We start from the raw sequence: 26483 nt of genomic DNA, 5'->3' as shown, positions 1-26483 counted from the left end.
CTTCCTGGTTCTTTACAACCCAATTATTGGCTAAGCCAAGGGAAGCCTTTGATTTAGCTTGCCTGTTTCACATTCATATCAGGCTGAAATTTGATACATACATTCAGGACACAATTCTATCTTTCAAGTTCAGATAACAGCCCAACTCTCGCCTGTTTTTAACGCAACAAAAATATTGTAACACTACATCTCTGGCTGAAGAACCAGAATGGCATTTGGTGTGCTGTTTGGGACACGATTCTCGATTTCAAGTTTGAATCCCAGTTCCGAGTCCCATACCCATTTTCAGTAAATGAAATAAATCAAGGGGTGTCAAGTATTATCATCTAACGGTTCCATGAAAAATGAGTGCGTGAAAGGTTACTGCAAGTGTGTCTGTAAAAAGGATATTCAATTTGGTTATGAAACCTAGCCAGGGACTTTATAACAGGCTGTATCATCTGCAACAAGCCATTCAAATACGTTGATAAGTATCTACCACATGTCAATGTCAAAACAGAACTGTATTGAGCTCTAACTGATAAAGATTAGGATCAAACCACTCATTAAACTCTATTAACATATTCGGAAAGCTGTGGAGGATTGGCTTTACCCTGACTTGCAACAGTTGTCTATTTTTTCCCCCAGCAGCAGTTGCAGTCCAAGTGAAAAAGCTAGGTAGGAAACCAGTAGATGAAATTCACAAGTACTACCCTGATTCCCCTGAGTTTTAATTAATTCTTGGCTCTTCTGTAGGGATTTAGACATACTAGCTAAGGGGGCCACAACAAGAGGTAAGAGGGCCAGTTAACCTCTGGACACTGAGTTCTCATGGACCCAAATTTGGAATTAAGTGTTGAAGAAACAGAATGCAGCAGAACCAGCACTGGATTACAATTGCCACCTGCACTCATTAATTAAAGGTAGTAAAAAATCCATTTATTAAGTTTTGTAAATGGCTGATGATACTGCAAGTACTGAAAATGAATGCAAACAGGTGCAAGAATAAATCAGAGGTGTTTTTTTGTGCAACCCCTCCCCCCCCAAAAAAAAACCTGAACTGTTCCCGATGCCCTAAATTGTTCAAGATATTAATTAGCATGTTTTATATGCTGTGGAAATAGTTCAATTTTTCCCTCAGGAGCCTAAAGTATTGAACTGAAAAATTTACTTACATGAAGCTGGGGCAAACAGAATCACTGTAAATGAGTTGTATAAAAACAAAAACAAACCAAAGCTTTACTTGGTCATTGTCATTAAACAACTTGTAATGTCTTAAAATATGAAGGTCAGAAGCATGCCACTTCCCTTACATTGTTTACATTTAAAGAAAAGCGCTGGAAACTATTAATATGCTAATCTTAGCCAAGAGATCTACATGACATAGCACTGTTCACTAATCCACTCCAGAGTTTAGCTTTCACCGAGGTATGGGAATGGAAAATTTTCAGAGGAGAGAGAGAGAGAGGAAAAAAAGAGAACAGCTACGAAAATTTTCCATTACAGAAAATTTTCCGCTCCACATCACTGCTAAACACACAGAGCAGTGTCTCATTTCTCATTAGGAGCTAGAGAGAGACTGGAAGCCTTTTGTATCAAAATCAGTTCAGTTTTTGAGAGGATACTGTGTGCTTTTGGACTGTATTCTGAATTAATCACCATGCCTAACCAGAAAAAAACTGGTGTGTGGCACCACTATATAGAAATCATTGAAGGAAGGAAGAGAGTTGGTCAGTGTAAATACTGTGGCCAGACATATGCGAATAATGCAACCAGGATGAAGAGGCATCTGACAATATGCAAGAATTGTCCGGAAAGAATACAATCCTCATACAAGAAGCTACTGCAGTTAAGTGCTGGAACAACATCTGGGAAAAGTCTACTTCAGGAATTAATTGTAAGTAAACGAACTAATATACTTAACAGCAATGCAGACTTGTATCTCTAGCAAATTATTTCTTAAAACCAGAAAGTGCTTTACTGTAAAGTTGACAAGAGAGCTCTAGATTTAGAGTAGGCTAAAAAAAATCCTTCTCTCCCCTCCCCTTTGTTCCAGGAACTGGGTAACTCAAGTGAAACAGCGAATTTGCCAAACATGAAAACTGAAAGTGTTGAGCTGCCAGCTCTGGGGAAGGGAGAAGCAGCAGGACCATCCTTTGCAAGGTCAGTGACACAAGAGATGCCATCTGTAGGTAGCCACTCAAGACAATCAGATTTTTTAGCAAACTTTGTGGACAAAATGTCAAAGGAAGATCAGGAAAGAGCAGACGAGACGTTAGCTCGAGCTATATTTGCAAGTAGCACGTCTCTTTCCATAGTTGAAAATCAATACTGGAAGGATCTTTACAAGCTGATTCGCCCATCATATAAATTGCCATCCCATTATCGCTTAGCACACCCTCTTTTAGACAGAGAGTACAACAGAGTTCAAACAATGGTAGCTCAAAGGATCAGCCGAGCAGAATCGCTGACACTCATGCCAAAGAGATGGACTGATACACAAGGAAATTCTCTTCTCAGCATTATGTTTGCAACACCTGAAGCAATATTCCTCAAAGCAATTGCTACCAAACCTTCTCATCATACTGGTGAATACATAGCCAACATACTGGGTGAAGAGATTGAGAGTGCAGGTCCACCCAGGGTACAAGCCCTTGTAACCGACAATACGAGTAGCATGAGAGGCGCAGGGGAAATATTAAAGTCAACGTACCCACACTTAATAGTATTTGTCTGTTCTGCTCACGGGTTGAACCTTCTGGCAAAAGATATCTTAAGTGCCAGTACGATGAAAACAATATTGGCAGCCGGCAAAGCAATTGTGAAGGTATTCAACAATCACCCAATAGCTAATCAGGCACTGAAGAAATTACAGAAAGAGAAGCAGGGGAAGGAAAATGCCCTTCTATTGCCATCAGAAACTAGATGGAGCTCAGCTATCAAGTGTTTAGAGAGCCTGTTGCATACAATGAACTGTTTGCAGCACGCTTCAACAGAAGAAACGGTATCCCAGATTATTCCTCAGAACATTCGTAAGCAGATTCTTGATGACGTGTTTTGGGTTAAAGTTCAAGATGCATACAATTTGCTACTACCAATTTCAGAGGCTACTAAGAAGCTTGAAGATGCACCAATCCTTTCATATATTCCAGAGATGTTCAGAAAGCTGAATGAAAATCTAATTCAGCTTTTGCCTTCTTCGCCTCTCTCTAAAGAAGAGGCGGAAGTAATAAAGCAAGGATTTACTAAAGTATCTGAGATATGCTCCCATCCAGTTCATCTGGCAGCAAATCTACTGGACCCCCAGCACTGTGGACAACATTTATCAGAATCTGATATAGCCACTGCTCTTGATATAATTATGGAACTAGCTAAGAACATCCCTAACATTAATGAAAGAGCTGTGATGGCAGACATTGCTGAATATCGTGCGAAAGAGAAACTTTGGAGCCAAGACATTGTTTGGCGGGCATCTGAGGCTGTTTCTCCCCTCACATGGTGGAAGGGATATTGTAACACCCGGCAATTGTCCAGGATTGCTGTAAGGATCTTCAGCATTCCACCAACAGCCACTTCCTGTGAACGGAAATGGAGAACTTTTGACGCAATCAAGACAAAGAAGAGGAACAGACTGACAAATGAACGCACTGCTAAGCTTGTTTCTGTTTCTCTCTTGCTGCAGCAGGAGAACCAGTTACAAGCGCAACTAGTGAACAGGATGAAGTGTGATAAATTGCCTATAGACTCGTTGCAGATGAAATCATTGTTCGGTGAAAGAGAACGTGGCTCAACAAGTTCTGAGTCAGATTCACCTCCATTTGGAGTGGAATTCACAAGAAGTGAGAGTGCCTCTACAGACAGTGAAACTGAAGGATCCCCTCAATGAAAGTAGATCGAAGGACTACAGTGACCTATCATGCACAGCTCTCGGTGGAACAGTTTTCTCTACATTCATGATTTCCTCCTTCAAATTTAAACAATGTAAGGGAAGTCAATACTTTTTAGTTCTTGATGTCTAAAAATATTTACAAGTACCCTAATCAAAATAATTTCCAGGTAAAGCTTTGGATTTTTAGATATACAAATAAATAGTCTGTATTAAATATTTTTTCCTAAGTAAATATTGGAAAATCATTTGAGTTGTTCATAAAACATTTAATTCTGAAAAGAGAAGTGTAATGTTTTCTGATTTCTGGAGTCCATGAGGTGTGGAAACAGCTTGTTCCTGATGGGCTCTCACTTTCCTGGAAAAGACACACCTGTAGCTTTGGATTGCTCCTAGATCCAACGTTATTTCTGGAGACTCGGGTAACCTCAATGGCAAAAGGTGCTTATTTTAAGCTACACCTGGTTACCTAGCTATGGCTCGCATTGGACAGAGATGACTTGACCACTGTACTCCACCCAGCTCTTACTGATGCGTTTTATGTTTTTACTGTAATATTGTGGTTCTTTTAGCCTGTATATTGCCTTGTGATGTTTTATATGAAAGTGCAATTTATAAATTTTAAATAAAATAAACAGAACTCTAACACCGGCTGGCAGTTTGTTTCCAGAACCCAATTTAAGGTGCTCACATTCATGTTTAAAGCCCAGCAGGACTGAGGCCCCAAGTATCTAAAAGATGACCACCATCCCTACTTTTTAAAAATTAGGATCAGCAGAAGCAGCTCTCTTCATAGTTCCACAATCAGAAGTGCAAGGAATGATGGCTTGGGAGAGGGCTTCCTATGTGGCAGCCTCTAAATTGAGGGACTTCCTTCGGACAGAGGTGCATCTAGCATCTTCTTTGTATAGCTTTCTTTGTATGATACACCTGTTTACACTGGCCTTGGATTCTTAAGGTATTCTATTCTGTGGGTCCCACCACTTTTACTTAATTTAAACTGTCGTGTTCTGGCTAAAATGGTTTTATCTTTTTTATCATTTCAACTACTATATCTGTTTTTATAATTGTATATTATAAAGTCATCTTGAGACCATATGGTAGATCAGATGCCAAAGTATTAAGTGTCACGGAGGAAATTCTGATTCAATTTTTTCTGTAAAACCCACACCACTGTCTTCATTGCTGATCCTAACACCCATGTCAAGTAATAAATGCAAAATAATAGCCTGACAGTAAACTATGAGGACATTGACCATCTTGTTCTTTTTTAATGCTTTGAGCCAGTACAAGGGAATCTTATCACAAAGACGCAGTGTGCAGGAACAGACAACGAGATCTGAAACAGTTTTAAAAAATAAAAACCTCAATGCTTTGAAAGATTATTGAAGAAATTTTTGAAGAAATAATTACTGAAAAGGAACATCAATAATGGAGTAAATGAAAACAAAGGGTAAGAAGTAATTGAGACCAAGATACTACTAAGTGTTGCCAAAGTCACATGAACAGTAAAATCCATCTTAATATAAAAGCTGATCTTGAGTGTTTTGTACAACAGTTTCCCAGTCTATATTATGCTAGCTGTGGCTCATATAGAACATTATTATGCATGTCTACTTAGAAGTTAAAACCCCATGGAGTTTAATGCGACTTATTCAAAAAAGTGTACATCGCCAATATATTATTGAACTGGTTCTATCGACTCTACCCCAATTAACAATGACACTGTCTCATCATGAAAATAAGAATAGTTGAAAACAGCCAGGCTGAAAGTAATTGAAACAAAAGGCTTTCGGGAAGAGCATCACATTCCTAATCAGAACACAGAACGATTAAGAGGAAAGAGAAACAAGGTGCTGTATATATGCAAATGGATTTTAAAATGTTTAAGGTTATCCTTTGCAGGTAAATCTACACACTAACGTAAACCCACACACCGAGTCATGAAAAGCGACTCAGCTCTAAACATGCAAGGTCTTCACTCTTCCATGTACTGTAAGTGAAATATCTCTTTTCTTTACTGAAAGTGTAGCGTCACAGAAATGCTAAGGTGAGCAAGTGTAAAGTATGAGCAAGTATAAAGCACAGCGGATTATTTTAAATTGAGGTACAAGAAAATAAGGTGCCTACATTGAGAATGGTGCTTGGCTATCTAATGGTTTTTGTTGCTGACATCTGTGTGTCTCGAGAGACAATGAAGTGTGCCTCAGGGACTGAAGACAAACTGCTGCGTTTGCAGTCCCAAAGTGACTTCCCTGGGGCACAAGCCTGAGCAGTGTGTATGGAGGCCCTGGGCTGCCCAGACAACAAGAACCCCACCCTTGATCTCACTGATGTGGTCCAAAGGAAAGCAGTGAGGAGGGAAGAAGCGAGGAAGGAAATGGTAGACAAACTGAGAAATGGAGAGATGGGCACAGGAAAGGAGGTTAGATACAGAAAACTGAGCTGTACCGGGCGTAAGTATTTAGTATTCCCTTGATTTTCTTTGATTGCATAGTCTAAGCAGACAGGACTAAGACCCCAGACTTCCTCACAAGGCTTTCTGCCCTGTATGCCTGCCTGAGAATCCCTCTATCTAGGCTGCCATCTGATCTCCCTGGCAAATGAATGGTGGTGTTGAGAAATAGGCTCTTTCTGGCACCCAATAGGCAAGTTCTCTTTCTCTCTCCGCCATCCAGAGCGTACCCCCATTAGCTTAGAATGCTCTGTTTCCACAGCGACTCCATCTTGTTTTGTAAAGTTTTGCTCATGTCCACCCACAATCCTCCTGATGCCAGCCTCTGATCTATTACTATAGCCTGACACTGTCCTAGATGAGAGCTAGGAAGCAGCTGCACACTGCAGCCAGTTATCAGCCCAGAGAGAGGCTCCTGCACCACTCACGCGAACAAGAGGAAGGCATCAGCAGGCTTGGAGAAGAACAAAGAATATATTGGGGGGGGAATCTAAGCGGGGCCCCAAAACAGCCCAACCGGAGGGTGGGCAATGGATGGAAAACAGTATGTGAAGGAATGGAATGAAACAACTGGAATCCTGAACATCAGCATGCTATACTGTGACGTTTTCTTGCAGGTCTGCCTTGTTCTTTACAATCCTCATCATCACTCAGATGGGTGAACACCTATCTCCCGCTACAATATGACTCTCTCTTTTTGTTGCAATCAATGTGTGATGGGGATAGTATAATGAATCACAAAAGTCACCCTACTCGTAATGCTTTCAAAGACCAACAAGAGTCTAGCAAATCTCAAAAATCCAAGTGTGCCAAACAATGAATTGGACTGAGAACATCACACCTGCTGAATCCTTTCTGTGACCATTGTTCTCTCCCAGTAACTGTAAAAAGCCCACATTATAATTTGGGCTGGGGGGGGGGGGAGAGAGAGGTTCAGTTGCAACAGCTGAAAATTAAATTCCTATATTGCCCATTCCAACCCAGCCAAGGCTATGATCTCATGTTCCATGTACACATGTTGTTTCCACTACTGGCTATGAGTTATATGACCCTAATGCTCCTAACAAGGCCAACAACTGGACGTCACCCCACTTGCATGTACAGAGTTGCACTACTGAAATAAATCAGCATCTGAAGAACAGTACCTTTTCCATCAGGATTCTACTGCTATTTGCTGATATCTGAGGCTGTTTATCAATTTTTAAAGTTCATTGGCTTCAGGTAGATGAGAACTGCTTTGCTATTCCCCTCAGTACAAGCCTACCTTGTGTGTCTTATCTTAAATATTTAGATTAAGATTGTTGGAATAGTAACTTTTATACCCGTACAAAGGCCCATGCAGCAATGAATGGTTCTGTGACTTGGAGCTCCCAAGCACTCATTAATTATATCACCATTTCGGAGTTCAACTAAGAACTTGCCACTCTCTTTGCTTTGTTTAATCCTAGCATATTTAGCACACAATGACAATCTGGCCTATGAGAATATGCAGAGATATTACCCACAATAAAAATTGCACTGAATAATGCATAAGGTAAAGGTAAAGGTACTCCTGCCCGTACGGGCCAGTCTTGACAGACTCTAGGGTTGTGCGCTCATCTCACTCTAGAGGCCGGGAGCCAGCGCTGTCCGGAGACACTTCCGGGTCATGTGGTCAGCGTGACAAAGCTACTCTGGCGAGCCAGAGCCGCACACGGAAACGCCGTTTACCTTCCCGCTAGTAAGCGGTCCCTATTTATCTACTTGCACCCGGGGGTGCTTTCGAACTGCTAGGTTGGCAGGCGCTGGGACCGAGCAGCGGGAGCGCACCCCGCCGCGAGGATTCAAACCACCGACCATGCGATTGACAAGTCCTAGGCGCTGAGGTTTTACCCACAGCGCCACCCGCGTCCCTGCAGCATTATCTCAATGAGCCATATGTGCTGACAACCACGCACTTCCAAAACCATATTCACAGCACCAGCATTAAGTATCAATATGGTTCTACGGTATATAGATGCTTCACTTGGAAAAATGATAACTATTACCAGCTCTGTTTTCATCCACACACTTCCTTCTATTGGTCTTTAAAGTGCAATGCTGACAGCAGTAATTTCAAAATGAAAAAGTATTGCCAAGGAAGAAATCAGACCTGGAAGGCCTGCAATTTAGATGAAACCCCAGAAAAAGTGAATTCTAGTAACTAGGGCTGAGTATGGCACACTGTCATCATTCAGTCTCGCTGGCATTTCACATATGCTAAATCCAGGTTGTAAGTAAATCCTGCAGAAATCTCAGCGCTGGAAAAAATAATGGAACCCCTAACTACAAAAGGCACTGCAGAACATGTCCTACACCCTGAGGTGAATTGAAAAACTGATTGATTTTAATGGATAAGAAGTGCCCCTCAAACTCTCAGTTAACACAGTAATGTGGCAGTCTACAACACAGCCTACAAATACATACACAAAATCAGGAGTCGGAACTAAATCTGAGGGACACAGAATCCTGAGCAGTAGGTAAGAATGTAAATAAAAGGACTGGGCGCTTCGACAAAGCACACAGTACTGCTTCTATGCATAACATGCCCTAATGTAACTTTGAGGAGGGAGGTGTGTAAGGGGCTTCTTCACACACACAAAGTACCCACATGTCCAAGGATAAGTGACTCAAATTTGCTGTTGAGTTTGTTGTTTTCATGAAATCCAGTATTGTTTCTCCTGTCACCAAGTCTACAGGGCTTTTTAAATTATTATTTACAACAGTGTTTCTCAAACAGTGGGCCTTGGGCCACTTTCAGGTAGGTTTCAGTATCACAGCCTGCCCAGTGCCTCCTCATTGGCCTGCTCTGACTCCTAGCTGCACCACCATTATGTGACTGGTGGGCCTCAGTAATTTTCAGTCATTTCAAGGGGGCCCTGGGGGTAGGAAGTTTGAGAATTTAAAATACCAATAGCCCACCTTTCCGCAGAGCACCACACTACACAAGGTACAGATTGTAAATTCAAAACTAAGAGCAGTCCAAGAGACACTTTTACTCTCGTCTCCACACTTTTACTCTCTTCTCTTTCACCCCAGGAGCTGCTCCAGGGGTTCTCCTGACTCTCCACAGCAGACCTGGAGGAGGTGCAGGACACAGGCAGGGGAGGTAGGAAAGCCCTGTTGCACTAGCGGGAGCTCTTGCACAGGATTACACTAGCATGAACCCAGGCTAAAAAAAATCCCTCTACCTCAGGAATGGGGAACCTATGGCTCTCCAGATATGCTTGACTCCAACTCCCATAATTCCTGGCTATTGGCCATGCTGTCTGAGGTTGATGGAAGTTGAGGTCCAACAATATCTGGAGGCTCACAGATCCCCCACCTTTTCTGGACATAGAAATAACAGCATGCAGCATCAATTGCAAATATAAGACTTCCCCTCAACATCCCTACTAAATTTTAGTAATATTTACCCACTTATCTCCTTCTACAGAGCTGTTAGGCTAACTTTGAAAATCTAACCTGATCCCTCAAGAATCAGTTATTATTCCTCATTTGCAAATGATGCTTTGATCTCTATATCTAGAAGAAAAATGTTTAGTTTAGAACTGTGACTGGATTGTGAGTGCCATCTGGTTTGCTTTTTGAAAAATTTCCTTTGCTCAGGCTTCAATGTGATAACTGCAAGCCTTAACATGTCCCAAACTGGCACATCCGATACTTGTCTGTCTGCTTTACGATTGCTCATGACAAAGCAGCTTGTTTAGCTTACCTGAAACTTTATTTTGTTAAAATATTGGTTAGCAAAATTGTGCAATAGGCCTGAGGCATTCAGCTGCAGAACATACCAGTTTGCATTTAAACCCAACTGTGTGTTGAAGTAAGCTTTACTCTGTTGACTGGCAAGAGTCTCCCACCCCACTCTTCTGAATGTACATTACATTCTACATTACATCCAACAAGATTTTAAAGGTTCAGCTGAAAGGCCCTTTGAGGAAAGGGGCTAGTCAAAACTTAAATAAACCACAAGCACTGGCTTGCATGTAAAGCTAAGCCAGAATTCTGCCTTGTTTCCTCCCTGGAGGGCTGAACAAGAAGCAGGGGAAGAACAAAGTAGATGTTCATCTTAAACCATGCTTGTAAGTCAGTATTTGAAATCCATATACCCAATGTCAGTGTGGGGTGCCGACGCCCGGGGCCATGTAGAAGTGGGTACTACCTAAAGGTGTCCATGTCACCCAGGAAATCACAGTCACAGAGATAAGAAGAGTTCTGTTGTCTGGAAAGGTCACTTCCTGGTTTGCATGAAGAAGTTGTTTTTAATGGAGCCCAGTGATGGAATCACACAACTGTATTGAGGCAGCACTGGGTGTTGATATTTTGCACCCTTAACAATTCTGGGCCTGGGGCAACCGCTCCAATGTCCCCCCTCAAGCTACACCATTGCATATATCTACCACTTGGGGCTCAGCCATTTTTAAAGTTTTCAGCCTCTTAATGTCTTAGGATCTCTCATCAAAATATATTTACATGACATTTTTAAATGGGGTAAAATTGTACAATTTTCAGTTCTCATGAAAATCACATACAGTGGTACCTCTGGTTAAGTACTTAATTCGTTCCGGAGGTCCGTTCTTAACCTGAAACTGTTCTTAACCTGAAGCACCACTGTAGCTAATAGGGCCTCCCGCTCCCGCCGGAGCACAATTTCTGTTCTCATCCTGAAGCAAAGTTCTTAACCCGAGGTACTATTTCTGGGTTAGCGGAGTCTGTAACCTGAAGCGTATGTAACCTGAAGCGTATGTAACCCGAGGTACCACTGTAATTTCAATGTATCAGGTTTGCCAGGTCATATTCCCTCTGAGAACTCAAAATCAGAACAGGACTGGGAAGCACTGGAGCGTGAGGACTCTGGAGGGAAGGAGAGGGCATGAGACTATGCAGAACAGCCCTCCTGATGAAGCCTCCACCTCTGCCCCTAGATCTGACAAGGCAAGAGCTGGCCCTGCCCAGCCTGTAGAGAATAGGCAAGAGGCGTCTCCTACTGTGACAGAGCAGAAGAGGTCTGAGGAGGAGGCGCACCCAGCTATCCCTCTCACAGGGAGAGGCCCTGTATCATGAGAAGGGAGGAGACTTGTTCCCCTTGGAGAAGTGCCCACCTCCAGGCCAGGAGTGATCACAGGAAAAGGATAGCTGAGTCCTCTCTGCCCCTGCAGGGAAGTAGGGAAACGTGTTGGAACAACGTTGCAGCTCTCACACAGTCTTGGCACTCTTGAACCTTGGCCTTTGCTCTCAGGCTGGATTTATTGCTGCTACTCCGCTGCCTCTGAAGAGCACACAGATGAGAATCTGCTCTTTCCTACCCAATGAGCCTGAGTCATTGAGGCTGCTTTAATAAAAGTTTACTTCTTTACTCCTATGCAAACACCTCCATTGTCTGGCTTTGGACAGGATCCAAGACACACTGCCCATCAAGTATGGCTTCCTAGCCAACATGTTCGAAAAAATTATAATACAGTATAGTAATTTGCATGGAAACAGCGTTGACAAATAATGGAACCCCCTTTCAGCTAGCTTCCAAAGTGACCCTGAGGGCTAGTTCAAAGAGAAAATACTGCCAGCTACTCTTACAAAAGTGTGACTTCTTAAAGGCGAGTATCAACATTAATAGAAAACTATTAATGCACTCCATCTAATAAACTCCCCTTGCTGTGACTATCCAGTTTTTGAACCTAAAGGGAAAAAATGGAGCATTCTCTAAGAGCGACAACTGTCTGTTCTGGGTTCGATTTTTGTACTCTGCATGTGTTATTTGCAAAATTGATTTTCATTATCAAAATGTCCTTAGTGGACAGCTGGAATAACCATCTGAAATAAATGTGCAAGTATTATGTAAAAAACAAAAACCTTTATACATTTGTAAAATACCATCATTTTACAGTTTAAGTAAAACCCTTAAACTGAGTTCCTGGCACCAGATACAACAAGCCATTCCTTGAACAGCAGGAAAGTGCCACAGTTTTAGATTTTGGAAAAAGAAGACAATGAAGAAAAAATAACACTGCCACAGAAACCAGTTAAGTCAGGTGCTGGATGCCAGCAGTCCTGCACCTGGTTTAAATTGTCACTCCCTGAATTAAAGTAGAAAGTCCCTCTGTTCTCTTAGTATAGTATTAAAGATGAGTAAAACGAAAACCTATCTTGCACTTTTGACAGGCTGACTGCTGCAAGCATCTGAAAAATGTTCCACTCCAGTACTGTTTATGATATTTCAATATGGCTTCAGTTTGGTCTCCTGTGCAGGTAATCAAAAGGGTTCAGTTGGTCCTCTCAAGGGGGTGCCCCTATAGGAGATGGTCCCTTTAATCAAGTGTCCAAATTTAGCTACACTCGATTGCCACTGGTCTCCACAAAAGAAAAGTAAATTATTTCTAGCAGGGTAGGGAACCACCCTGCTAATTATTACCTTGACCATGCTAGAGAAACTGTACTGCTGTACATATGGATGCACAGGGAGGAAGTAGTGTTTGAAATTAGCCAGGCGCCAGGCGCATTTTGCTACTGGCGAGGGTCCAATTGCGACCATCTAGAAATCTCTGGATGCCAGGTTGGAGACTGACATCTCCATCTTTCTTAAGCAACTGAGCAGAAGAGCTTGTTTACTGCATTTATATCCCAGCTTTTTCTCCAAGGAGTACATAGTTCACCTCCCTCCTCAGTTAATCCCTACAATGATCCTGTGAGGTAGGGTCAAGATGCTGTGACTCGCCCAACATCACCCAGTGAGCTTCATGACTGAGTGGGGATTGTGTTATTTGATGTTATAAAACACAAAGTGTTATAGAAATGAAATGAGGTCCAGCACCGAGGGCCTTCTGGCAGTTCCCTCACTGCGAGAAGCCAAGTTACAGGGAACCAGGCAGAGGGCCTTCTCGGTAGTGGCGCCCTCCCTGTGGAACGCCCTCCCACCAGATGTCAAGGAGAACAACAACTACCAGACTTTTAGAAGACATCTGAAGGCAGCCCTGTTTAGGGAAGCTTTTAATGTTTGATGTATCACAGTATCTTAATATTTTTTTTGGAAGCTGCCCAGAGTGGCTGGGGAAGCCCAGACAGATGGGCGGGGTATAAATAATATATTATTATTATTATTATTATGAACAGCAGCAGCAGCAGCAACAACAACAATAAAATCCCATAGCAAAAAAAGTTTCAATGCACCCAACTTTTATTTCTCCTGACTGTTGGGGCCCAATAATTGAATTCTTTGCTCCCTATCCTATGCTCTGGAGGTCCTTTGTCTACACATTGTAACCTCCATATATGCTCCCACTTCCTATTTTTGCATTGCAACTTAAATCTTTTTTGACTCACCCTTCCTTCATCTGCATGCTTCCAGCTTCTTGTGTGTATACAAGGTGCTGGTAATTGAGTTGTTATGTTTGTTTAGCTAATTCCCCCCAAATAAGTAGTCAATGCTAATACTTTAGTAGACCTCATTTCCCCCAAGAAATGAGTATATTTTGCTGAGCTATTCCCTATTGCAGCAATGAATGTGTATATTTTGATTCTGTGTGTTGAGTAAACATTATTTCTGTGGCTTGGGAAAGACCTGCTGGGTAAGATCTGCCAAGACTCACTATTGCCATGGTTCAAAGATCCTAATAGACAAGAAGCTTAGAACGTGCATAGGGGAAACACAGCTCTACCAAGGAGGCCTGTTAACAGTACTGTTTAAGAGTAGCAAATGGTGAATCGAGAGTTATCCATTAATGCCACCCTTATTACTTCTTCCGGAGGGGTGGCAGTGTTAGTAACAGCAAAAACAGAGTTTTCTGGCTCCTTAAAAACTAACCAATTTATTATGGCATAATGTGTGTGGACTATAGCCCTCTTTATTAGAGGCATGAAATGTCATCCTGAATTGAAGTACCTAGCAGTTTGAAAGCACATCAAAGTTCAAGTAGGTAAATAGGTATCGCTCTGGCGAGAAGGTAAACGGCGTTTCCGTGCGCTGCTCTGGTTTGCCAGAAGCGGCTTAGTCATGCTAGCCACATGACCCAGAAGCTGTCTGAGGACAAACGCCGGCTCCCTCGGCCAGTAAAGCGAGATGAGCGTGCAACCCCAGAGTCGTCTGCAACTGGACCCAACCGTCAGGGGTACCTTTACCTTTTAAGCCATGGCAGTAATGCCCTCTTGCTGTTATCCCATGGTAATATTTGCGGGAGGGGGGTATCACAAGATGACAATACAAGGTGTTGGAACCAAAGGTTCTCATGCTGGGTGGCTAAACAAAGCATGAAAGTCAACCAGATCCAAGCAATCCTAACTTAAAAAGTAGAAAAACAGGGGAAAGGGGAACTGAATTTCACCAGCACACTTCTCTCTGAAACACAGAAAAACCAGAGGACAAGATAAATTTTCCCTTCAGTTGGTTACTGCTTTCCCCCTCATTGCTGTCCTGCCAGACAAAATGCCCTGAAGAAGTAACATGCTGAACAGAACACGTTACTTTGATAAATTTAAACGCAGCAGCAGAGACCTTGGTGAATCTAATCTTCGGTGACATGCAAAAGTGGGTAATTCTTTCCATGTGGTTGCCTTTTTAGAAAAGGATACATCAAGGAAGCAGCTTGGGCTACGTTGATTTCTCATTGTAGAAACATTTTTCTCTGGCTTGCAAAAGGTTGACCAGGGAACAACTGTCTGCTTCCTTTCACTCTAGGCATGGATGAAGCTGGACTCTAAGCTTACGGTCTCATCCTAACAGAAATTATCAGCAACTTGTGATGGCAGTCAGTGGGAACAGCAAGCCCTTCTCATTTATGTATTTTACAAGGACAAATATTGTATGAAGGCTTCCCAAACTCAATTAAAACGTTCACTATATTATCAGTAAAAAAAGGTAAAGGGACCCCTGACCATTAGGTCCAGTCGTGACTGACTCTGGGGTTGCGGCGCTCATCTTGCTTTACTGGCCGAGGGAGCCGGCGTACAGCTTCCGGGTCATGTGGCCAGCATGACTAAGCCGCTTCTGGCGAACCAGAGCAGCGCACGGAAACGCCGTTTACCTTCCTGCTGAAGTGGTACCTATTTATCTACTTGCACTTTGACGTGCTTTCGAACTGCTAGGTTGGCAGGAGCAGGGACCAAGCAATGGGAGCTCACCCCGGTGCGGGGATTCGAGCCGTCGACCTTCTGATCAGCAAACCCTAGGCTCTGTGGTTTAACCCACAGCGCCACCCGCATCCCTTATATTATCAGTAGGTGGGGAGCAAAGAGACACTCTTTCAGAGGGAGGAGGCAAAACGAAGAAAGGCCTCTTAAAACAGTCCATAAATGCGAACAAATGCCAAAATCTCTTGGGCTTTAGATTCAGCGAGCTCCCTGCTATCAGAAAAGTGTCTAAAACAGAGGTGCACAACCTGCGGCCCTCCAGGTTGCGAGTTGTAGTCCAGAAACATCGGGGGGGGGGGGCTGCAGGTTGTATACCCCTGGCCTAAAAGGAAGAGTTTTCGAAAACTAGACACATCCACCTACATTATGACATCATTATGTGTGCCCCTGCTTCACTTGGTATTTTCAGCAACAAGCCAAGGTCGACTGTAAAGCACGGCGGATAAAACAACAATTTTAACCCCCCCCCATATAATTTAATGTCCTTTAAAAATAACACTTGTTTAAAATGTCATTTGAATGTAATGCATCATAAGCTAATCCTCTCCCATCCGTGTCACACTGCATGCTGCTTAAGCGGGTGCCCTAACCCTTAGCAGCAGCTTGCCAGGGGGAGGGGAGAAGGAGACAGGCTGTACAAGCAGAACTTTGCATGCAGTTTTTTTGAATCCCTGCCTTAATCTCTTACAACTAAATCCATGACGTAATATCAAGCACAATGAGATAAAGCCTGCTTTTCAAAGCAAAATGAATGCACTCAGGTTTAAAAATCAGAATCCTGAAGTGAAGAATTAGACATATGATCATAGATCAATTACCATATTTATCATTGTGCAAAGTATTTACGACTACCAAGCAAACAGCATGGAGAAATATCAATCTGCCAGGAAACAACCCTCCTTCACTTCTGGAATGTTCTGGGCCCTTAAGTATTTCAAGTGAGTGATCTTGCTTAGCATCCTTGCATGTGCCCTAGTGCTGATGAAACAGAAATTCTTAATTCCATAACTGCTTTCCTAAGCAGATATAAATTCTGTTGATCAAATGGCATGTGCACTGTGTGACCAGAGGCTTTAGATTATGCTCTTGGGCAGTACAAAAGCTCTATTTAGTTGCAAGCAGATATGTTTCATTATAGCAACCAAATTATATGCAAGTTTATTTGTGACATATATGAGATAGGAAGCTGGAAGAGTGATTTACATCACTCTACCCTGCAATAACCTAAAAGTAATCATCCAGTTCACAGATTTTAATCAAACTCAAGTGAATGTAACTGTGCAAAGAAGTGAGTTTCTATGTCTGCATTAATATGTAAAATCACTTCACTAACCTGGGAGAATATAAAAAATTCGCCAGCCCACATGTTTTTGCAGCCCACTCACCTGTATTTCCCTGTACTTCAGTGAGGCTTGAGCACTGGGGCCGCAAAAGTCTCTGCTTTGGTATCAACTGTTTGCCCTATCAAACTGCTACTACCCTGAGCAACTGCTCCCAATAACGTCAGAAACTTTCTAGATCTTAGAGGAAGAAGTTGGGATTCAGGAAGCAGGTCCCCCTGCACAGTAACCTGAGTTCCCAATGACTCTTCCGACGAGACTTCAGAGATCCATCTCCGAAACATTGGGTTGCCATATTTCAAAAAGTAAAAACCAGGGGCACCCCAAAAGTCGTTGAGCTTTTTTCAGAAGGACATATTTCAACCCTACCAAAACAACTCTGCTTTCCAAAAAGAGGCCCTTGTTGAAGCCCTTTCCAAGGTGCTCCCCTGAACTCAGAACATCCAAAAGCCTCCAAGGCCCCCCAAAAGCCCCAAACTGAAGGCCAAGGAAAAATAGATTCCAAAAGGAGGGAAGGGGAGATCTATGGAGCTGCGAGAAAGTGAAAACCCAGCAGGAGTATTGGGAGGAAAGCCACAAATAAACGGACAAGGAAGAACAAAAGAAAAATCCCTTCCAAGATGGCGTTCCTGCCTCTTCTCCTTTGCTGTGCCTGGAGCAGCCAGCGATGTAACCTGCCGTAGAGCTGGCAGGACGTAGAACTTGAGGGGGTTGTCTCAGCCCCCAAAGTGTATTTAACTTCCTGCCAGTGGAGAGATGAGTGGAACCATTTCATGGATCACATTCATTCCTACAGGAGATTCCTCTGATGTCTTAAAAGGCAGTACCCTTCCTTCACTACTGCCTTTTCCCACTTTTTCATCCTCAACCACTCCAACTCCACACAAACCTATCTCACTTTTAGTTTATTACTGCAACACTTTACGTCGAAGGGGTGATTAATTTCTGAACTGAGACCAGCCGTGATCCTTTCTTTCATATGTTATATTTTACCCATGTCAATGCAGTCCCCAGAGACTGTCAGGTCTCCTTGTGAAGAAAAAGAACAATGTTTTGTGAACCAGTCTTTGTTACTCCTAAAAATGTCCTCTTGCACACAGAAATTAGAGCAATTAAAGAGCTGTAAAACAGTGCATTTCTCTCCATTTCTTAAATGCACTGTACAGCAAAAGTTCCAAAGCACAATTCTAAACCCTATGTTCTAAATATAGAAACCAGAGAACAATAGATAGTTCAGATTGATTTAGTCTGAAGTATGATATCTTGTAACCCTCTTCTGAATCTTAAAGGTAAAGGTAAAGGAACCCCTGACCATTAGGTCCAGTCGGGGCCGACTCTGGGGTTGCGGTGCTCATCTCGCTTTATTGGCCGAGGGAGCTGGCGTACAGCTTCCGGGTCATGCGGCCAGCATGACTAAGCCGCTTCTGGCTAACCAGAGCAGTGCACGGAAACGCCGTTTACCTTCCTCCCGGAGCGGTACCTATTTATCTCCTTGCACTTTGACATGCTTTTGAACTGCTATTTGGGCAGGAGCTGGGACTGAGCAATGGGAGCCCACCCCGTCGCAGGGATTCGAACCGCCGACCTTCTGATCGGCAAGTCCTAGGCTCTGTGGTTTAACCCACAGTGCCACCCGCATCTGAATCTTACTGGAGAATAAACTGTTGCACTCAGTGCTACAACATTCCTCGTTTCTTGAGGAATTCTGTTCCATTTCTGACCACCATTAAGTAACATCTCTAATGGGGCGAACTACATAAATGTGTGTAATGAAGCCCAGATCTTTTCTCCACCTTCTTCTTAATGAACAGCAGCCCCTGAAGACTGCAGTGTTTAGCATAGGAGGGAAAGCACAACCTTTCCACAAGAAACTTTTGTTAGTTTGTTTTAAATGCCTCTGAATCTTTTTCCCCACTCCCAGAGTTGCATATGTGTAAACACATAGCTAAAAACCTACAGAGAGGAGTAGCTGAGGGAATTTTGAGTGGGGAAATAGCCAGCAGGAAAATTATGCATCCCACTTCTGCTCAGGTTTAGCCTTGTAAAACTATTTTTCATTTTAAATACTTTCAGTATTTTGCAACCAGCATTTGTATATAACGTGTAGCTTGACCATATGAAAGCAAGGCCAAAAACAAAACATGCGTGATTGCTGTGCAAGCAGGCAGTGACGCTGCTTGAAGTGCTAATGTCTTCCGTGCCACAAGCTTCATGCTGAGATCTGAAGGCAAGAAGGAAATTTATTCTCTTTAAAATGGATCCATCTCTAAGGGAACACTGAAAAGAGTTGCCTTTGCTGCAAGCTGAATGCAGACCAAAAGGAGACTGCAGAAAGAACTTCCCAGGGACATCTACCACACATATATAATTTGGCTGCACTGCCTAAAATTTAATCAAAGGACTCTGGGCTGCAGCAGAAGTATCAGCACTGCCAAGTATCAGCTGACTGAGGAGGACTACACTGCAAAGGGACTGTGCTGCACGTGCAGCTAAAGCCTCTGCAGTTTTTTTCATGCCAGCAGACTGCGCCATCGCAAGTCACCCACAAAGTCCAGCATAACACTGCCAGGAAAAAAGTACAGTGCACCGCAGGGTGAAGACCTGGGCAAGTAATGGCTTCTTATCCTGCAGTTCACAATAAAAATGCAAAGTTTTTACAAACACACACAGAGTGACCAGAAATTCCCATTTACACGATTATGTTTTTATTAGTAAATATCCCCTAACTTCCTGGAAATGGGGGAAAGTGAGAGGCAGAAAACAGACACATCCGACTTCAAAGGCTAGATCCAGAAGCTGAAGTTAGTGCAGAATGCTGTGGCACAGTTGCTGACCAGAGTGAGACCCTGTCAGCAAGTAACATCTCTGCTCAGAGACCTGCACCTAGTAAGGAGCTACTAGTATTTGTATATAAAGCCCATAACAGCTTGGGACCAGTTTACTTGCAAAATTGCTTTACCCCAGACATGCCCACTCGGCCACTTCGATCAGAACAGGCGCTGTTACAGGTACACATAATAGTCATCCTCCATTCTTTTAGTATGGCAGCATCCACATTCCCTGCTTATTGACACCAGGATGCCTTCACTGTACTCTTTTCAATGCCTGCTAAAAGTATTTTTGTTCAGGCAAGCCTATCCAGTCATGTAGAAGCTGTCAAGTGTTTTAATTTGGTTTTTAGATTATTATCATAGAATTGTGGAGTTGGAAGGGGCTACAAGGGTCATCTAGTCCAACCCCTGGTTTCTCCCTCTGCAGCAGTGAGAGGGCCAACCGCGATGGCAGTTTCACTCAGTGGTATGAGTCCCTCTGCCTCCTCCAGCGCCCTTCTGCAGCTTGTTTCTCCCTTGGCGCTGGTAGCAGAGGGATTCAGGAGGCGGCGATTTCACCAGCAATATACAGTGGTGAAGCCGTCTTCCCCTATTATTATTATTAATAATAATAATAAAAATTTTTTATTTATATCCTGCCCTCCCCAGCTGAAGCCGGGCTCAGAGCGCCTAACAACAGTAAAATGATACCGGTCCTGGGTGATATATGGCTATATAGTGGTACCTTGGTACTCAAATGGCTTGCCTCCCGAACAAATCGGCTCCCGGACGCCACAATCCCGGAAGTAAGTGTTCTAGTTTGCGAACATTTTTCGGAAGCCAAATGTCCAATGTGGCTTATGCAGCTTACGATTGAGTGCAGGAAGCTCCCGCAGCCAATCGGAAGCCGTGCCTTGGTTTTCTAATGGTTTCAGGAGTCAAACGGATTAAGTTCAAGAACCAAGGCACCACTGTATCGCCCAGGCCTACTTCACAGATAGTTCCCAACTTGTGTCTTCTCTATGTCAGTGTCAAGCCATATCAAGAAATATAGACTACTGGCATGAAAACCTTCCTTACATCCAGGGGAACACTATGGCAAATACCTGCACTTTTAGGTTGCCTTCTATGGAAGCTATTCCACAAAGGGCTGTGGCAGATGTTGTAACATACATAGTTACCCAGACTTAACAAACAGTCATGATGCTGTGCACAAGAAACTCCTGTGTCTAGTCCTATATCCTTACCAATATGTAACACCTCCAGAGACCAGCAGGCTCTGAACTGCTTGGCTTAGTTTTTAAATTTACCATTCCTCAACTAATCACCTTCCATCACCATTCTCCTGCCAACAGTCCCACAACAGGGACAAAAACTAAACAGAATACTGCAAACGTATGCATCAACTCTACCCCCACAAGGTTTGAATCCCTAAGAAATCTGACTAAAAAGATATTGCAGAGATCCTAAGTCTTGTGTGAAAAGAATACAAACCCGACACTATCTAAGACAGATTCCCATTTTACTTAATTGTTTGTCAAGCCCCCTTTACAAATCAGATTGACCTCTCCACTCTTGCAGGATATGGAAATCTCAGCCAAGTTCATCATATCTACCCAGACAAGATTAAATCTCTCCAACGCCTGTTTTGTTCCTAAACTTTCAGTGACACTTGCTTTAGCAAGGCAGCAACAATATCTCTTCCTTACACAACCACTGACTCTCCTTACTCCTGTCTATATCCAATCAGGAATCAAGTTGCTGGTTTTGGATTCTCAGCCAAGTCAAGATTTAATAACTGAAAAGCCTTTCGAATACTAAATCAAAGAGCCTTAAAATATAGGCTATATTTCATCAGCTACTGCCTTCTCTCAACAGGCAAGCAGCAAAAAAGCTTAAGCCAGAACTAATTTGTTACTTTTTATTTTGCTATAAATATGAGAAAAGAACATAAACTTACCCTTGCTTTGCATGTTCTCCAACTGAGTTCTATCACCACAGCCCCAGTAGTGTTTGAAGACAGAAATCTTATGTCTAACTAGGATTCAACATACAGCCATTTGGCTCCATTATAAAAAATTCTGAATCAGTTTGGCAACATTCTGTTTTGCAAAAAAGACACTTCAGGGATGCATTTTAAAAGCAAGACTTAACAAACAATGGGGTAGTACTAGTCTTACCTCAAGCAGACCTGTTCTTTTCAATGGATCTACTCTGGGTATAATTTAGCTTAATAATAATAATAATAATAATAATAATAATAATAATAATAATAATAATAATTTATTATTTATACCCCGCCCATCTGGCTGGGCTTCCCCAGCCACTCTGGGCAGCTTCCAACAAAATATTAATACAACATTAAATCAGAAGTCTATCAAAAAAGAAATCCTCACTGTTTTAATTCAGGTTTTCTAGGTGTATAGCCAAGAAACACAATGGAATAATTTGCTTCTGACTCATTCATCCCCAGTTTTCCAAAGGCTGCTCTCATTTTCTACTGAATTAGTTCCAGGAACAACAACCATGATGTTAAAGCAGCCACTCCCTCTCCTACTTTACCAATATGTTCCTGATATCAGCCACACCTGCATGGTTTCCGCTATGCAACTTATGTCTAACTTAATCATAGTCAAATCAGTTTCCTACTTGGTGGGCCACCTTCAGCAACACTGTGGTTTAGAACATGGGTTGGCAAACTAAGGCCTGGGGGCCGGATCCGGCCCAATTGCCTTCTGGATCCGGCCCGCGGATGGTCCGGGAATCGCCGCATGGATCGGTGTGGGGATTCTGATCTTTCAGGCTGCGCCATTCCCCCCCCCCGCCACACACACACTACAGCAGTGCCTCCTCCCTCCCTCCTCCTGGCTTCTCCCTGCCCTGCCGAGAGGAGGAAGGGGGCTGGGCTTTGTTAAGCTGCAGTTGGCTGAGCACCATTTTAAGCAGCCCCTCTCTGGAGTCAGTCCTTTCGTGCTGCTCATCATCCTGCCGCTGCCGCCAGCCCCTGCCACTTGCAAGGCACAGGTAATCAGCCACCGGGGCTCATCCGGTGCTGTGGAGAAGGAAGGGGAGAGTCGTAGGGGGGGATTTCCCCCCAAAAAATATAATCCAGCACCCCACAAGGTCTGAGGGACAGTGGACCGGCCCCCTGCGGAAAAAGTTTGCTGACCCCTGGTTTATAATGTGACAGAAAACGTCTGCAACCAGGCAAACAATGATAAATCGTATGCCCCAATCTCTTATAGGGATGCGGGTGGCGCTGTGGGTAAAACCTCAGTGCCTAGGACTTGCCGATCGTATGGTCGGCGATTTGAATCCCCGCGGCGGGGTGCGCTCCCGTTGCTCGGTCCCAGCGCCTGCCAACCTAGCAGTTCGAAAGCACCCCTAAGTGCAAGTAGATAAATAGGTACCGCTTTATAGCGGGAAGGTAAACGGCGTTTCTGTGCGCTGCGCTGGTACCGGTTCGCCAGAGCAGCTTCGTCACGCTGGCCACGTGACCCGGAAGTGTCTCTGGACAGCGCTGGCCCCCGGCCTCTTAAGTGAGATGGGCGCACAACCCTAGAGTCGGACACAACTGGCCCGTACGGGCAGGGGTACCTTTACCTTTACCTTTATGCCCCAATCTCATTGTGGCATCAAATAAGAGAATCAGATGTAAGCAAAAATGTATTCTGAGACATCGCCAAAATATGTGCCTCCTGCCTTAGAACGCTTTGTGGCACCATTCCCCATTAATGTATTCTGTGGCCTGGGAAGTGACTCTCATATTCCACAATAGCAACAGCAAAAGATCAATCCACAGACACTACAGGGTAATCAATGTTGAAACCACTCATTCCCTATGCTTTCTATGGTGGCTCATAATGGCCTAAAAATACTGAGCCAGCACTACAAACACATTACATACTGCGAATGTACAGGAGTGGAGTGCAAAACACTCAGAGTTTATGTTCTTAGCTCAATCACTGAGACTGAACATAAAAAAGATTCTTAAATTAGTATCTGTCCTTGTAGTTTACCTTCTGTTGAAGTAAGCCAATAATATTCTATTTTCTGAGTCGTTCAAAACATTATGCTGATGTGCTAGATGGAGTCACGTTTCCTGTTTCCACTGCGATGACAACTTATTGTTTCAATCATCATTCTTGAAAATGTGTACTCAAGAACCAGATTTAAGGTAACAGAGGACAAAAGTGCACATATGTTTTAAGGAAAGCCATTTTGAGAAAGCCTGTCAAAACCTGCTTCAGCTTGGATAAAGAAATAGTTCCTGTTTTATCACACATGTGCCTAGGGCAAATACTTAAATGTAGTCTGAAAAGCTAAACTAACTGAAAATTGAGTAATCACACAATTAATGTTCATGGGCAGAGCAGGCATCTAAAAAGCAGTAATTACACAAGCTACACTCTGAATTTTGCAAATCACACTATTTGGAACAGTTCTGGAAAAGACGATCAGTTCCGATCACAAGGAACCTCCCCCCCCCCCCCCGATGACCCTCGGGGTCCCTTCCTCTATTCTACAATTCTACGAAAATGCTATATTCAAATTGTAATCCATGTACCATTCCACTTTTAAAAGGGCAAGGGCAAAAGAAAGGATACATAGGGCAAAAAGCATCACTACACAAAATTTAACTAAAACTGTTGCAATGAAATTGAATAGACTCACACTGGTAAGAAGAACGTCCTGAATGATTCCCACCCCTCTTTAAATTTTCTTGCTTTTCCAAGTGCACTATGATAACTTCAAAGCAGTTTTTATACTACATGCAGTGAGTTTTCAGATGAGGAGACCAGTATCCCAAACATGCAAAAACCTATTCCAACTTTTGCTACTTTAGGATTAATCTACCCTAATTTGAAATCTAGCAACCTACAAGTCCTTAGATCCAGTAAATAAACAGTGGCCCCAAGGCAGCCCTGTTTAGGGAAGTTTTTAATGTTTGATGTTTCATCGTCTTTTAAATATTCTGTTGGGAGATGCCCACAGTGGCTGGGGAAACCCAGCCAGATGGGCGGAGTATAAATAATAAAATTGTTGTTGTTGTTGTTGTTGTGGCTGGTGTTACAACACTAGAAGGAATGTGCTAAAGATTTAAACAGAAAGCACTCAAGATTTTTTAAAACCAGTAAAGAACACTTCTTTAAATAAATCTGAATGCAGGACACCAAGCAAAGACAAACCTTTGGTCTGATCTATCAAAGCAATTTTGTGTAATTTTAGGTTATTTGTTTTTGGCTTAAGCTTAAATTCCCGGCACCTTTCACCATGAAACAATCCAGGCAAAGTGTTGTCACTTTTATCTGGCAGAATCAGTAATCTTAGATTCTGCCCCAAGAATATAATTCAATTATTTTATTCAAACAGACCCCAGAACATAATCAAACACCTCTAGATCAGATTTCTGGGCCAATCCCAACTATAATGAGAGGTGGGGGTCCTCTCGTTATGCCTATCTCTGTGATCTATGCAACTGATATAAACCATCTACAGTAAGTCATGAAATGTTTTCCCAACCCTGCCTACATGATCAACTCACAGCAGCAACAAAGCATACTGTAAACAGGAATTTCAACCACAAGCTCTTGATGGCAGGAACTTTCACTTTTCGAAAAGAGGCTGTGCAAACACGGCTGTTGCAATGGTTCACAGAGGTAGAAAGCAGATGCAACCGGAATATGAACTTTGTGCAAGTGTTTGGTGGGTCCCCCCCACCCAACATATTCATTGTATTCAAAGAGAGTAGGACAGAAACACAAGGCCTCAAGAAGAAAAAATTGACAGGAAGTGTGCACTAAGGAAAAGTTAAGACTTGGGAGGAGTTGTGCATAAAATATGTGTTAAAATATCTAAACATCTCTAAATCTAATCCTAGGAATCCTAGGTGGATTGAAATGATTGACAGGCGATGTCAAATGATGCAATATGACTGGCGAGGGTTGAGTTTGCTTGAAATGATTTTTAAACTCTTACGCGCTTTAGAAACAGTGCTTTTTGGTAAGGTGGTGACTTGGAGACCCTGAGTCTTGCATGTGCTTCTCACAAAGAAGTTCATTTATTAGCTTCTAAGAAGCACAGAGAAGGCATCAGTGTTAAGCAAACTGTCACTGTGTACCAATCTTCGATACATTTTAACATGACTGATGGAACTAGCCTGGAACTACCTGGAACATATCCTTACCAAGGGCAAATGGACAATAACTGCCAAAACATGTCTTTGCAACGGGGCTACAAAAACATGAACTCCCTCCTGCAAACGAATTTCCTCTCTACTTCCCTCAGCCAAGGTTTAGCAATACACAGTTGGGTTGAATCCTAACTTCTTGTTGTTGTTTAGTCGTTTAGTCGTGTCCGACTCTTCATGACCCCATGGACCAGAGCACGCCAGGCACTCCTGTCTTCCACTGCCTCCCGCAGTTTGGTCAAACTCATGCTGGTAGCTTCGAGAACACTGTCCAACCATCTCGTCCTCTGTCGTCCCCTTCTCCTTGTGCCCTCCATCTTTCCCAACATCAGGGTCTTTTCCAGGGAGTCTTCTCTTCTCATGAGGTGGCCAAAGTATTGGAGCCTCAGCTTCAGAATCTGTCCTTCCAGTGAGCACTCAGGGCTGATCCTAACTTACCCTTCCACAAATGGAAGGGCTCCTTGTGTCAAGTCTTTTGATCCAGTGGAGGATCCCAATGGAGGCAGTGAATGAAGGTAACTTTCACTGACTCTTCCTCCCTGCAGCCATCCCCTTATCCCAGAGGTTCGCCCAATCCCTTAAAATTCTGCGGTTATCTGCAGAATTTGCCTCCCATCTCCCACTGGCAGGAGCATTGGCTGACCAGAACTCTACTCAAGGAATACTGTCATTGGCGAAAACTTAG

General features: G+C 43.1%; 2 protein-coding genes across 5 annotated transcripts in view; one reads left to right on the top strand and one right to left on the bottom strand.

The window, feature by feature from the left end:
• The window catches only part of DIP2B (disco interacting protein 2 homolog B), a 184910-nt gene that overhangs the window by 133781 nt on the left and 24646 nt on the right, over nucleotides 1–26483 (bottom strand). The window lies entirely within an intron of this gene.
• Nucleotides 1427–4511, top strand: LOC114587003 (zinc finger BED domain-containing protein 4-like). Its single transcript, XM_028710888.2, has 2 exons — nucleotides 1427–1876; nucleotides 2036–4511. The coding sequence occupies exons 1-2, from the start codon at nucleotides 1640–1642 to the stop codon at nucleotides 3863–3865; spliced, it is 2067 nt and encodes a 688-aa protein (XP_028566721.2). The 5' UTR covers nucleotides 1427–1639; the 3' UTR covers nucleotides 3866–4511.

The sequence above is a fragment of the Podarcis muralis genome, chromosome 2, assembly GCF_964188315.1.
Source record: "Podarcis muralis chromosome 2, rPodMur119.hap1.1, whole genome shotgun sequence".
NCBI lineage: Eukaryota > Metazoa > Chordata > Lepidosauria > Squamata > Lacertidae > Podarcis > Podarcis muralis.
This window is presented reverse-complemented; position numbering and strand designations above follow the sequence as displayed.